This window comes from Anabas testudineus, chromosome 7 (genome assembly GCF_900324465.2).
Source record: "Anabas testudineus chromosome 7, fAnaTes1.2, whole genome shotgun sequence".
In the NCBI taxonomy this organism is placed as follows: domain Eukaryota; kingdom Metazoa; phylum Chordata; class Actinopteri; order Anabantiformes; family Anabantidae; genus Anabas; species Anabas testudineus.
Window position 1 is genome coordinate 1,476,159 of NC_046616.1, and position 14,202 is coordinate 1,490,360.

At 40.9% G+C, this 14,202-nt stretch overlaps 1 protein-coding gene across 1 annotated transcript; it reads left to right on the forward strand.

Moving 5' to 3' along the window:
- Window positions 1–1,380: 1,380 nt before the first annotated feature.
- On the forward strand, window positions 1,381–9,402 carry gpr37l1b (G protein-coupled receptor 37 like 1b). The gene is given in 4 exon segments (XM_026368170.1): window positions 1,381–2,837; window positions 5,035–5,343; window positions 5,827–6,198; window positions 7,179–9,402. Coding segments are annotated over 4 exon segments (1,566 nt in total). The 5' UTR covers window positions 1,381–2,126; the 3' UTR covers window positions 7,353–9,402.
- Window positions 9,403–14,202: the final 4,800 nt, after the last annotated feature.

The following is a 14,202-nucleotide window of genomic DNA, read 5'->3' on the forward strand; positions in this document are numbered from 1 at the left end:
GCAGCTCTGAGTTCTCTACAGTGATCATCCACATCTGCTGTGGAAAGACAGTTTAATGTAGGAAGATTGTGGACTGTAAAATCCAGAATGGAGTTTAAAATTCTTCTCTTCACATATAATTCCCTTAATAATCAGGCTCCATTTTATCTTAAAGACCTCATAGTTCCATATCTTCCCAGCAGAACTCTCCGTTCTCAGACTGCAGGTTTACTTGTGGTTCCTAGAGTTTCCAAATGTACAATGGGAGGCAGAGCCTTTAGCTATCTATAGAGATACTGAAGAAGACAAGTTTTAAATTGTTTTTTAAAGCTTGTTAAACTATTACGTTCAAATGTTTGATGAAGATATTGGAGAAAATTTGTATAACTGTTTCTTTTTTCTTCTCTTTACTTAATTCTTGTTTTAAAGATTATGCTTCCTTTTGGCTCTTCATTTACTGAAAAAACATTTTTAAATGATTGTAATTATTATAACAGCAATTCATATTTCTAGGTTAGACTGTTATCAACCGTTACAGTAAACCTGCAACTACAAAAACAGAAATCACACAGTACCAAGACCCAGTAGTAGTGCTGACATACCGTCTGGCAGCTGTCCAACTGCTATTTCCCCAAGGGGATAAATAAAGTATTCATTCTTATTATTATTATCAAAACTTATTTCAGCTTTAAAGGAAATAATGGGTATTTTGTAGTATAATGATTTGCATTTTGTGATTGTTTAAACTGATTGATTGATGATTTTACTTCATATTAAATTTGATTCTGAAGAAACATTAATTAGTTTGATCCTGTGTTAAACTCCCACAATCAGCAACATTTTCAGTAGCTTGGTGTTCGATTCTGGAATGATGAGCTCCACTGTTACCTGAGCAGGTGAGACAGAATGAGTTTGATTTAATATTTGCTTCAACACAGACAAAACACTGGTTCTCTGTAAACTAAAACACAGTTATTTTGTGATCAAAGCCCTGAGAAACAAACTTAATTTCACCATGTGCAGTAAGTGAGTCAGTAAGTAAAAATACAAAAGTTAAACAAGATGAACCCACAGAGGAGGTAGAGAGGTCTGAAGGTGATTTGAGCCTGTGCATGGAAAAAAAATTGAATAATAAAAAAAACACAGAATTTTCTTTAAAGGAACCTTATTTATAATATCAGTATGATTTATTACAAATTTAAATCCTTTGCCCATCAGCTGGATTTTGTGAAAGAATCAACAACTGAGATTGAATTTTATGTTTTTGTTTTAAAAAGCTGCCAACACAAAAATGTTCTTACACTGCAGATCACAGCGACTCACAGGATCTACACATATAAGAAGTTATATCAGTTTTCAAGTCAGGTGAGTGTCTGTCTGTCACCTGACTTCAGTCCCTAGTAAATCCACCACCAGGCGGCAGCAGAGATGTGTGTGTGTGTTTGTGAGAGAGAAAGTGAGAGGCAAAAAGAGCAAAGGAAAGTATGCATGGATGATTGAGCAGGCTAATGTGTGTGTTTGTGTGTGTGCCAACCTTGTTTGTAGGCCTGTCAGAGAGAGAGAGAGAGTGTATCCTGACAAAGGCTCCATCCAGCCATACTGCAGAGGGCTGCTTGTTCCCAGAGACCCTCAAAGCTCCAAGACGCCCAGTGTCTCAGCTGCCTCCAGCCCAGACACAGACCCTCACTCTGCTCCCTCTGTCCTCCTGGAGGTCCACCACACCGATGCTTTACCACCTGTGAGGATTTGTAATGGAAGCAAAAAGCAAAGTAAAGCTTTGAAGTAGGAAACCTGGAATAGTGAGAAGAGAAAAAAGAAGATCTTCATCCTGTCTGGACTATAAACTTACGAAAAGTCTTGTGGACGTCAGTGAATCTTCATCATTTGGAAACTTTCTGAACCCTTGGTAGATTTCTATTTTTAAAATCTCTCAACTCTGAGGTAATTTTCCAAACTTTTCCTGGATTTCTTGGTTTTAAAAAAGAAAAGTTTTTGTCTTTTGTTCATTTTCCAGGAACTAGGATTTAGAAAAATATCTACCTCAAAGCTTAATCTTGGTACTCTTTGGAAACACGGCTGGAGTGGAGTTGGAGCTCTGCACTAAATCTGCCTAGAACCTGTTGAAGTTAAGAGTTCAATTTATTGTCATGGCTCTGTCTGTTGGCCTTTGGCTGTGTCTGTACCTGCAGCTGCTGTTTACAGAGGCAAAGAGTGTTGGGCAACATGATGGAGAGCATGGCAACATGGATAAACCCCCCTCCCACATCAAACTGATACCTGTTTGGACCACCAAGCAGCTCCAATCCCAGAACAAAACCCACAGCCCCAACCAGAGCCTTCCCCTCGCCGATATGCTGGATCTAGATGTGGACCAGCACCGCCGTCTGGCCAGAGGCGCTGATGAGGAGGAGCAACAGTCGACTTTCAGCCAGTCGTTTGAGAATGACTCAGTAACGACGCCACAGGCCACTGAGCTCACCAACTTCACAAAAGCAGCAGCAGGAGATGGAGGCAGTGATGAGAATGTTAATCTCCATGGAAACACCTCCAACCCTGACCATGGTGGCCCAGGACTCTTCAACCCATTCTACCCGCTGGCTGAGAGCTCGTACGCGGCCTATGCCATCCTGTTCCTTGCTGGTCTGGTGCTGGCAGTGGGCGTGGTGGGAAACATGGCGGTGATGTGCATCGTCTGGAACAACTACTACATGAGGTCCGCTTGAAACTATCTGCTGGCCAGCATTGCATTCTGGGATTTCTTGGTCCTGGTGCTCTGCCTTCCTGTGGTGGTCCTCAACCAGCTTTCCCATAGAAGGATCCTTGGTGACATCACCTGCCGCATGGTGCCTTATATGGAGGTGGGTGGGGCATATGCTAAAGTGGGAGGGCTTGGTATGTTTTATGTATTGATCCATCCTCTGAGGAGCACGATAGTAAGGGGAATATTTTAATTAATTATACTAAATTTATATAATAATAATATGATAATTGTATATGTAAATAATAATTTTCACAATGGTAGAGCCATAAAAAAAAGTCATCATAAAGGATTCATTTATACCTGGTATTAACAGGTAAGGCCAACAATTCAACTGTCAACTAAACCAGCAGTGAATTTCTCTACCATCAACATAATGCCCATTCAATGTTGAACCTGAGTTGTTTCAGCTATGTTAGTTGTTATGTGTTAAACATGAAAAAACAAGAATTCAGCATGCTGCCCACAATATTGCGAGAAGTTTGCAGAGCAAAAAGAGCAGAGGTCACATGCATGCACAGTTGTCTCTTCTTTGGATACTGTAGGGAAATGGCTGTTCTCAGTGGCTGCAATTTAAATACATTCAGTCACAGGGTACAAATAAATAAAACAGATTGATGTTAACCATGAGTTAAATCTGTTGCTGGTCTTATGGGAATAAAGGAGTATGGGAATTATAGTTTTCTAATCCTATATGCACACAAGATGAGAAAACTATTATCTTTCAGAATTATACAAGCTCCACATGAAGCTGAATCTGAAAAAAAAAAAAAGGTTTCAGAATAAATGCAGCAGAACACATTGGAATTAGCACACAGCTAGTTCTCCTGACCACACCTGGAAGTGCTCTGAGATGTACAATGATCAGAACCCAGATCACTCTGCCTCTTCCTGCTACTTCCTCTAAAAAAAAAAACTAAAAAAAACCTAGAGATGATTCTTCAGGTGATCACAACAGTGTCACCAGCCCAGGTAACCAAGATAACACTGGTTTCTCCTTTGGGTTTGATTTATTTCTTATGGTCAAACTAATGTTAGCCTAGTTAACAAGGCTACAGAAAAGACCCACTTTACGCAAAGCTAATTCTTTTTTAACAGTGCACTGTGGTGTTCTTCGTTCCCCAATCAGAACGAGATGTTTTTCTTTTTTGGCTGCTGTGTTGCTGTGTTTTCTTGCACCAACTGTTGATCAGTGGAATATTCATGTGCACATCAGAACCAGAATCTATTTATTAGGCAGGTATGCAACTATAGAAAGAATTTACAAATACAACATCTAAGATAAGCTACTACTGGTCATGATGTGTTTGACCTGGTGTCAGTACGTTAGTGAGTGGCGTCAGAGGTTTTAGTTTGGAAATCAAACTACAACCAGCAGAGAGCTATTCTTTACTGAACGTTTCCAGAGGAACCTGTTTCTATGGCTGCTGGAACGTCCGGCTGCTGCTTTAATGGCTTGACAGGAACAGATTTAAGGTGAATATGTGTTTGTATGATTTGTAATCCAGCTTCTGCAGCTGAGAGCTTCCAGTTTTTATGCTAAACTTAGCTAAACAGTTTGAGGGTTCATGTCTGTATTGTATCTTTAATTTAAGAATTAAAGTCAAATCTTAATGCGTTAATGCGTTAATGTTGAGTTTCGTAATGTGATGAAATAGAGTCTCTCCAGTTCTTCTTGTTTTGTTGATCCTCATTTGTTTGTCTCATTTCATAGGACAAATACATGGGAAGATCATGACATAAATAGTAGTAACATGCATGTGCAATGTTAGTAGAATAACTACACTCATATTTACATAGTGATTGAAGTAAATTACCTTTTGTCATTTTCTGTGTAAGCTTCTGCAGAATTTGTAGGAAAATAAGTGATTGCTTTGTTTCAGTTCATCTGTAAAAAATGAACAATGAAAATGAAAAAATGAACAATGAACAAGTAAATAAGGGCACTGGGTGCCCCTATTTACAGACATGTCACCTCTCGGTATTATGCTTTGTCTAATGTTTTATCACAGATACATTGCACAGTTGCTCATTTTTTAGCAGCTTTAGTTAATTCAACCCGAACTACCCTTGATTCCCATCTAGGACATTTTTGTTGCAGTTCTAGTGTAACTCCTTTACAGTGACTTGTAGTATCTTTGAAAATGTTCTTTTTCATTTTTCAGTGAAGACACTGACTCTAGCTGAAACTACAGTACAGAAAGGATTTAAACTGATAACTGAAACTGTTCCTTTCTGTTTATACTCTACATACTGAATGTTGAAACTCTGACACTGTCTCCTCCTCGTCTCTGCAGGTCGTGTCTTTGGGCATCACCTCCTTCACTCTGTGTGCTCTGGGTATCGATCGTTTCCATGCTGCCACCTCCTCGTCACAGCCAAAGGCTCGGCAGGTGGAGCGCTGCCGCTCTGTGCTACTGAAGCTGCTGTTGGTGTGGCTTGGCTCTTTGCTGCTGTCCAGCCCTGAAATCTTCCTGTGGCAGCTCAGCCAGACTGTGTCCCAATCCACTGGCCGGCTGGTCGATTCCTGCACTATCACCCCCTCCTCTCCTCTGTCCCTCTACCTGCCAGACTCCCTCCACTCTCTGCTGCTCAGGTATCACCAGGTGAGAAGAGACACACAGGTTTAACAGAGCAACAAATAAAATCATTCATGTGTTCATTATTTCTCACCTTAAAGATGGAATTAGATCCCACATCACGCTGCATCTACTCGCTTCACTGACATAATTAATGGAAAGAATTTCACTTATGCCATTCTACGTGTTTACTTTTTTACTTCCATTTGCTTCTTTGCACAGCCACAAATTTTCCAAATGCTTCAAAAGAACTTCCATTTTTTTTCCTGTGTTAAATTGTCATTTTTCTATAATGCACAACTGTGCACCCTGTAATCATGCATTTGGAGACACTTTACAGTATTTTTAGAAATTTTCTGCCTGAGATACTATTTGGTATCCTGAGTACTGTAGCATATTACCATAAACTACAACCACAACGAAATTACCGACAGTATTATGAAGGACCAAACAGTGTAGCTGTGTTCTGATGTGATGTAATCAGATTACTCCTTTCTCCGACTTCTTCAGGGTCGTATGTGGTGGTGTTTTGGCTGCTATTTCTGCCTCCCTATCCTCTTCACCATACTCTGCCAGATGGCCACCCGCAACGTCAACAGTGATTCCAGCTCTGCACACAAACAGCGTAACCATGATGATCGTTCCTCCAATCAGAAGCGTCAGCAGCACCAGGCGGTGGAGCGACAGCTTAACTGTACGCTTTTAGCATTAGCTGTGGTGTATGGCATTTGTGCTTTACCTGAACATGTCTGCAACATCACGCTGGCCTACACGCACATCACTGTCTCTGAGGACACAGCCTCCATGTTGGCACTACTACATCACTTCCTGTTGTTCTTCAAGTCATCAGTTACACCAGTGCTGCTGTTGTGCCTCTGTAAGGTAGGTCAGAGGGATAAGGAAGCACAAAACTGCACGACACAGAAGTTAACTTGAGTTGTTGTTCTGCTGCATTTGACATCACTGACAACCTCAAACTAAATAAGAAGTTCCCCATTCGTTTATACATGCTTCAATGTGGCTGTATTACCTGGCAGTACTCAATCAAGCTTCACTAATATGCAGATGACACACAAGAATATATGAGACTCATCGCCAGTGACAAGTGGACAAATTGAAAGAATGTATTAGTGACATTAATAGTTGGATGAAAATGATTTTCCACTGGGGACTGGGGTTTGAATCCCAATTATGACTTACCCCCAGTGGGAGTCCCTAATCAAGACCTCTTTACACATACCCTGCTTTTGCCTTGTACCTTGTTCCTCAATCATAAGTCACTTTGAATAAAAGGGTCTGCCAGATGACTAAATGTAATATAAATGTGGCCATCAACATGCCCAGACTTAGTTTTTGTGCATTAAAAAACTCAAGGAAAAGTCAAGAGTCTTGGAGTTGTCCTTGATGCCGATTTAAATATTTATATTGACTTTAGTAATGATACAAAGAGTAATTTTGATTGATTAAATGTATCTAATATATCCTCTTGTATTGACCTTCCAAATGTACCCAGTGCTTTGTTAGAATCCATTGAAGGGACTTTAAGTCACTCTTCCCTTTCTGTGAAACAAAGTTCTGGATGACTTGAGAACAGTCAAGTCACTCCAAAGGTCAACTTAAACCCATATTTAGAAGACTATTCTAATCTAGTCCCAGTTTTAATCAGAACTGCGATTAAACAAATGAGAAACAATTTATGAAGCAGTCTGCTTTAAAGAGGTTGTTTGTGTTTGTTTTTAACATTCAAGCAGAGCTACACTTTTCTAGTTAGAATGACCAAGTCCTGACTCCTGTGTGTTGCTAATGTCAGAAAAGCAGAAATTAGGAACAGCAGCACTTATTTGTGTGTCATTGTGTCTCAGGCTCTTGGTCAGGCCTTCATGGACTGCTGCTGTTGCTGCTGTCAGGAGTGTCAGCCAAACACAACTCAAGGCTCCCCGGGCTCTCCCAAGGCCAAACTCAAAGCTGCCAATGAGACGTCCATCTTCTTCGACAAGGCCAAAGACACATCGGCCATCTTGTCCATCTCTAGCTAGAGCTATGGGCCTCCCTTTAACCATCTAGTCACTATTCCTCCCCCTGAATCAGTCCCATCCATTCATCTTCTTTCTATCTATCATTACTTTTCGATTACTTGTCAGTTTCTATTGCAAATGTTTGCTCTGAACCCATTTCCTCTTTCTTCTACACATCATCTCCATCTGTCCCTCTCTTTTGCAGAATACACAAGAATTGTTGATTATCTTTCTTTGTCTTTTCTGTCCTCCCTCATTCTCCTGTTTGTATTATAATCCTCTATGGACTCATTGTTACCCCCACACTTCCTCTATGTGAAGGAAGTGAGGTTTAATCTGTAGTGAGATTAGAAAAGTTGCTGTACTTGCACAGCCAGCTGTTGTAAAATCAGAAGCCTGTGTCAGGACTCTCCCAATGGACTCTTCCCTCCAACTTTCTGCTCAAATGATTTCTAAAGTACATTGGAACAATGATAGCTGCAGATGCTGCAGAAGGTGGATGCTGAGAAACTGGGGTCTAAATATGTTTTATGGAAAAGTAGCAGATGCATAAAACCCTTCAATAGTTTGAGCCCCTTACAAAGGTTGCTGCTGTTGTCAGATGTTACTTGAGGTCTTGATGTAAATCTAAGTATCTGTAATCAAATTACATAATCAAATATTAAAATCACTGAGCTATGGAATTTATTATATCAGACAAACTTGTTAAACATAAACACACACTGCATCAGTTTTTACTACAATTTTTGATCTGTTTGGATGTAAAGTTATATATGCATTTTAGGTATCATCCTCTGATGTACAGCAAAACCACTACGTCGCCAATAACATGAAGACTGAATTACTGGCCCATAGCAGTCAGACCAGACCTACCCTATGTACAAGAGATTAATCATCAATTGGCAGCTGCTACAACAGCTGTCAATTATATGTTTTGACAAAATCTGTCAGTGTCTTCACACTGTTTGGAGAGACTTTACTTTGCTGCTTTGATTATTTCACTGTGCAGTTTTAAATAACAAACATAACATTTCTGAAATGATGGCAGCTCAGCTTTGCAATGTTGCCACACAACAAGAAGGTTCTGGTTTTCAGGCGATGGGGGCTTTTCTACATTGAGACCCAAAACATGCCGGTGAGTTAGTGTCTGACTCTCACAGATGTAAATATGATTGCAAAGCAACCTGTCCAGTCTAAGCTCCGACTGGCTCTAGCCTTACACATCCCTAAATAATAAGTGGGTCTTTCTGATGGATATATTTTTCTAAAACTCCACAAATCATTTCATCCTCCTTTCAAGAAATGTTTCTACACATGGCTGCGCAGCCACAAGTGAAAAATGTAATCACTGTGCAGCTAAAATGTCAGATGAATGTCAGCGCCTGTATGTGGATAAATCTTTGTGTTGTTGAAGGTTTAACAGAGATTTCTGTGAAGGGTATGGTGCTTAATGAAGCAACTAATTCAGGCCTTTAATGATGGGATGTTTGTACAGTGAGGAAGGGACGAGATCTTAAGAGTATTTGAACAGGACTCAAACCCTCTCAGTACTGAGGTGGTCTATTTGTACAGGATTTTAAGCTGTTTAGAAAGTTGTGAATTAATATGTCTTTAGCACAGTGTTTTCACTAGAAGTGAAGAAAAGAAAGATGTAAATGTAGCTCAGTTTAACGCTAGATATTTGACTAATTCATGTATGTATGAAATGAGGCAGAACATTTTTTATGTCAGCAGAATGTTTATGCCTTTGTAATATTGACAGTGTTATTTGATAATACTGTATGTGTCAGAGCCGACTGTGCCTTAGTGTGTCCCCACCCCCTCAGCCCCGGACTGTCAGTCTAGTCAGACAGAAGACTGAACAACAGCCAGTAGAAAATAGTTTGACTAACTCTGCTTTCACATTTTGAGCAGCTGCTGCTCTAAGAGAGAAAACTGGGCTCTGCCCTATAGATGGGTTTACACATAATCAACGATGGATCCACATCAGGGGGTACAAAACAAGTTTCCACAATGTCAAAATGGTTTATATATGGATATTTTCACTATTTTGAAATAAAGAAGCTGCTGGAAACTCATGACACTGCTGTTAAAGGGTGAATTTGAATTCAACACACAGCCTTGTGTTTTATAGCCTACATTTGTTAACCTCATACCAACTTTGGAAGACAAGTCTGGGAACTAACATCATGCATATCGAAAAGAAACATCAGCTATGATAAGGCCAAATGAGGCCACATACAGAGGTTTTCCTCTTAACATAATGAGCATTAGCAACTTGTTTGTTTTTTGATTCAGGCTGTTTTAGCCACAAAATGTCCAGAAAAAAAAAGATATTTGTTACTATTTGAGCTAATGAATCCAGGTACTTCTCTGACTGGGAGGTGGATCTAACATGGAAGTTTCCAGTAAACTTAGCCGCTAACTGTTTCATGCTGCAAGGCTCAGAGTGCAGCTTGTGATTCAGTTGTCCCTTTTTAGGGGATTCCATAGAAATCAGTGCTGCTGGCACTAAAACAAAACTGGAATTGATCCTCAGTTTAGATACAAACATACTTCTCTACAAATCCATTTGAGTTCAATCCAGCAGCTGCACATCAAGGTTTATAGAATCCAGAACCTTAAAGCAGCACAATTCAAATTTAAATTACATCAAGAGAAGAAAACAGATTATGAATCTGTGTTTATGATTTGAATGGACTCTGTTACTGGCTTCTGCAGCCACATCAAGTTAGAAACACTAAATTAACCTTTAACCAACTGGTTTCATGTTCAGGAAAGATTTGGTGAAACTCAGTTTCATGCAGATGTAAATGATGTGAAAGAATCGCTCCTCATCTCTAAGAAGAGTCAAACACTGAAGAGGATTTTTCCTCAGCAGAGCTGCTTCTCTGCATATCAATGACCTCACTACTGTCCTGTCGCCACGGGATACCAGCCCAAATTCACGTGTGAGAAAGAACACGCTAACACACACACAGAGAGCTCTGCTAATTTAAAAAACCCTTTTCAAATCTAAGTGAGTGTTTTCCCCCGCCCCCCATCTTTGCCGGGTTACTTTTGGCAACCTACCGAGGGGATTTACAAATTTAAAAGGAAGTTGGGAAATGATGCTTGCTGCCATTAAGAGGGACAGATCGAAGACAGGAGGCAGAAAATCTACAATGTCTGCTGGACAAATACGATCCAAGTTAGACACAAGGTCCACTTGAATTTTTTTAGTTCCACTGTCACCACACAACCCAAGTATTAACTTCAGTCATGTGACCTATGAACAGCAGATCACGACTGGTGAGAGCATCACTGGGACCAGAGTGAGGTCAAGACATTCACCAGAGAACAAAACAGGGATGGGTCTTAGCACCTCCCCCCAGATACAGCCACCTTTTTTACTATTAAGTTACCCAATGGCAGCTGATCCATCTCTACGACAACCAGAGAAGTTAGATGATGGAAAATACAAAAAGAAGCTGCAGAGACATAAAAGTGTGTTGATTTACTATTGATATGATTCTGATTTTAAAAATGAATTATTGTGGGACTGGACGCACATCTGCCCTAAATAGGAACAAATAGAACACCATCACCTGTACTTATATAACATCTGTAACTGCTGACAATGAGGTGAACAGCAAAGATGGAAAAGTGCAGTTTTACCTGCAGCGTGTTAGTGAGGTTCTCCAACAGCACCAGAGAACCTGTTACTATCAATCCTGTCTCCTAAAAATTACACTTCTACACGACTAAACTGCAATCAGGAAATGATTTGTTGGTTTGTTTCGTTCAAATACCACAACAAGGGGAGAAAAAGGGCACATTTTATTTTACAGTGTATATTTCACTGGCACAAAGTGCGATTTATTGGATCTGACAATATAGTTGTGTCGTTTTTGGTACAGCTGCAGTCCAGGTGAGATGAGATATTACAGGAGCTGACATCTATGCTCGTTACTGTGCGTGCAATAACAGCTACACGTGTAAAAGCCAAGAAAAACACCTGTTAAACGGACATAAACTTGCTGATGGAAAGCTGATGATTCTGTATATACACTTACTGTTGTCCTGAAGGGCCACCTGTTAAAGCTGTTTAAGTGCTGGTGGACTTTTACTTAAATATGGATTTACAGGATCGCAGTATTTTGTTTGCCACTTGTACATTGCTACCGCACATTATATCCTCTCATACTGATTGCAGGTCCCTGACTCTAATCATATCGAGATATACTTTTATGTATTACCAACTGCTTGATCGCTAGCTTAGAGAATTTCATATTGAAAGTGCTTCACAAAGTGTCAGAACATAGAGAAGACAAAATACCATTTAGAAGACAGAAACCACACGCTATCATAGAACATTTCTCCGTTTTCAACAAGCTGATTTTAGCTCCTAAAACTGTGAATAATGGACAGAGAAAAGCTAAAAGAGGAGAGAGGTGGAGAAGCGGGCAGAGTTTGATGCGGAGTTGGGGGAACAGAGTGTTTCAGGAGGTTGGGGATGTTGTTCTCATTAGTAGTGATGAGAGCTCGCCCCTCTGATACAAACTACTGAACAGACCGCCTCTGTTCACTAATGAAGCCACACACACACACAGCAGAGACTAGACCTCCACTGGTCATGCGAGAATGTCTTTGGGACAGACTGGATGGGAACCAGCTGCAGTTATGCAACAACAGGAAGGTCACAGGTTCGAGTCCTACATCTTTTTTAAAGGCGGGTGTGTGCGTCACATAACCACAGCCACTTACTTGTGTTATTCTACTAAAATCTGTGACATCTGTGTCGCTTTTCATACGTTTTTCCCACATTATGTATAAATGAAATAAATTCAGAGGAACAGTGTAGGTCACACTTCTTCCCAGGATCAAGATAAATCGGTGGATATCAGCTTATATGGAAATCATAAGGAGTACTACTGGGAAACTCTCCACAGTCAGAACAAGCACTTAAGTGACCAGGTTTCTTAACTGTGATGTAAACGGGACCTAGTTTCCATAAGCAGGTGTCCTGTGACAGTTAAGAAACCTGGTTTCAGTTCTTGAGGTTGGGGATTAGACAAACCTTGCAGAGAACTCCGATTTCTCTTCCATGTAAACGCGTGACCAAGTTTCTAATCAGTGGTAGAAGCAAATTTCCAGTAACCAGTTTTCCAAAGTGCAGGTAAACTTGTTCCACGATTACCTGAGAAACCTGGTTTCTGTGAGTATCCTGGTTACTTAGGTGTTTCTAAAGGAAGTCAATAACTTTTCAGTTTATGGATTTGGTCAGTGACCAAATCCATACACATGAGCCTGAAGACATTTAAAAACAGAAACTGTAAATGTTTTCACACAAAACCATCAGATTCTGCTTCACCTACTTCCTCAGCAGCGGTATTTTGGACAAGACCTGCAGATATCCTGGATTAGGAGACTCCTCTACAAGGTTGAGAAGCCAGAGACATCATAATGAACAATCTAGTTTTTAAAGTCACTCCCCTGTGTAGAATTTCCTACTATGTAACTGTGCAGGAGACAATGAGTTTCTAGCTCATTCCACTGATATGAAGGACTACTCCTCTAGAAGTGTGTGAAACTTCACCCTCTCATCAGCAGGATGAGGCAACTAAATGAAGAGCGACCAGTGTGTATGTGTGTGTTTCTCTGAGGACAAGCTCAATGAACACAAACTAATCTGACCTGAATGTCTCTCGCTCTCTCTCACACTTACACACACAGAAAACCAGGAGCACAATGTTGGTTTTGTTCTGTGGGAAAACTGATGATGGGACGGAGTGAGAAGAAGTGGGGGCACAGTTGTCATGACAACGAGCATGGGGTCCCGATGGAGAGCTCGGTTGACTCTCGTTGGGAACACACACACACAGCGGTGGGACCACCTTGTACCGCAGACAGGAAACACTGAGGCCTGCGTCTTTGTCGACTGGTATAAAAAGTAGCTCCACACACACTTCACACTGTTAAAAAAAAGGTTTTACCCACTTGTTGACAAGTAGCACAGGGAGGAAAAAAGAGAGGAGAGGGAGACAGAGAGAGCAAAGAGGATGAAGTTAGAGTTGGTTTTATCAGTGCGATCACGTCGCAGCCAGATGATCAAATGACCAGCTTTGGTTTCTTTACTTCTTTTTTTGTCCGCCTGCTTTTGAGTGGCTGAGAAAGCTGAGATCCAGACTCTCGTTCTCACATCAAAACTGTCAATTATACACCAAAATAAAACGGGAATGATAGGAGGGCTGGAGGTGTGATGTAACACCGCCTTCCTCTTCAGCACTGTGAACAGCTGCGATGTCTTTTAAATGCTGTTAGACCTCGTTAAGTGTTTCACTGCTCCCGTCTTCACTTTCTAAATGTTCATTCTTCATTCATTCACCACCAGGCTTCACACCAGCTGACACAGTTCAGTTCCCATTTAATCAGCTCAGCAGCTGAACTGCTGAGCTCAGCAGCTTCTGCTAAAGTGACAAATTAGTCTGAATTTGACCCGAGACCCGACCCAATCAACACACACAGAGCTGAGCGTGGACTGGAGCACACACACTGGTCACAACAACAACACATTCACATTCAGATGATGACACAGACACACATCTGTGTGGGTTTCCTCTGCGTACTCTGCTTCCTCCCACAGTCCAAAGACATACAGTTATGCTAACTAGTGAGTTTAAACTGCCCACAGGTGTGAATGAGAGTATCTCAGCTCTGAGACAGACTGGTGAGCTGTAGTCAGGGTTACTCTGCTTCTCACCCAATGACAGCTGGGATTTCTCTAGCACCTCTGCGACCTTTAACAGAAAAGCTGTTAAAATAATGGACGGATGGATGTGAAGGGCGTAGAACAGGGTTTGCTGTGTGTGTGCTGCCACCTGCTGTTCCA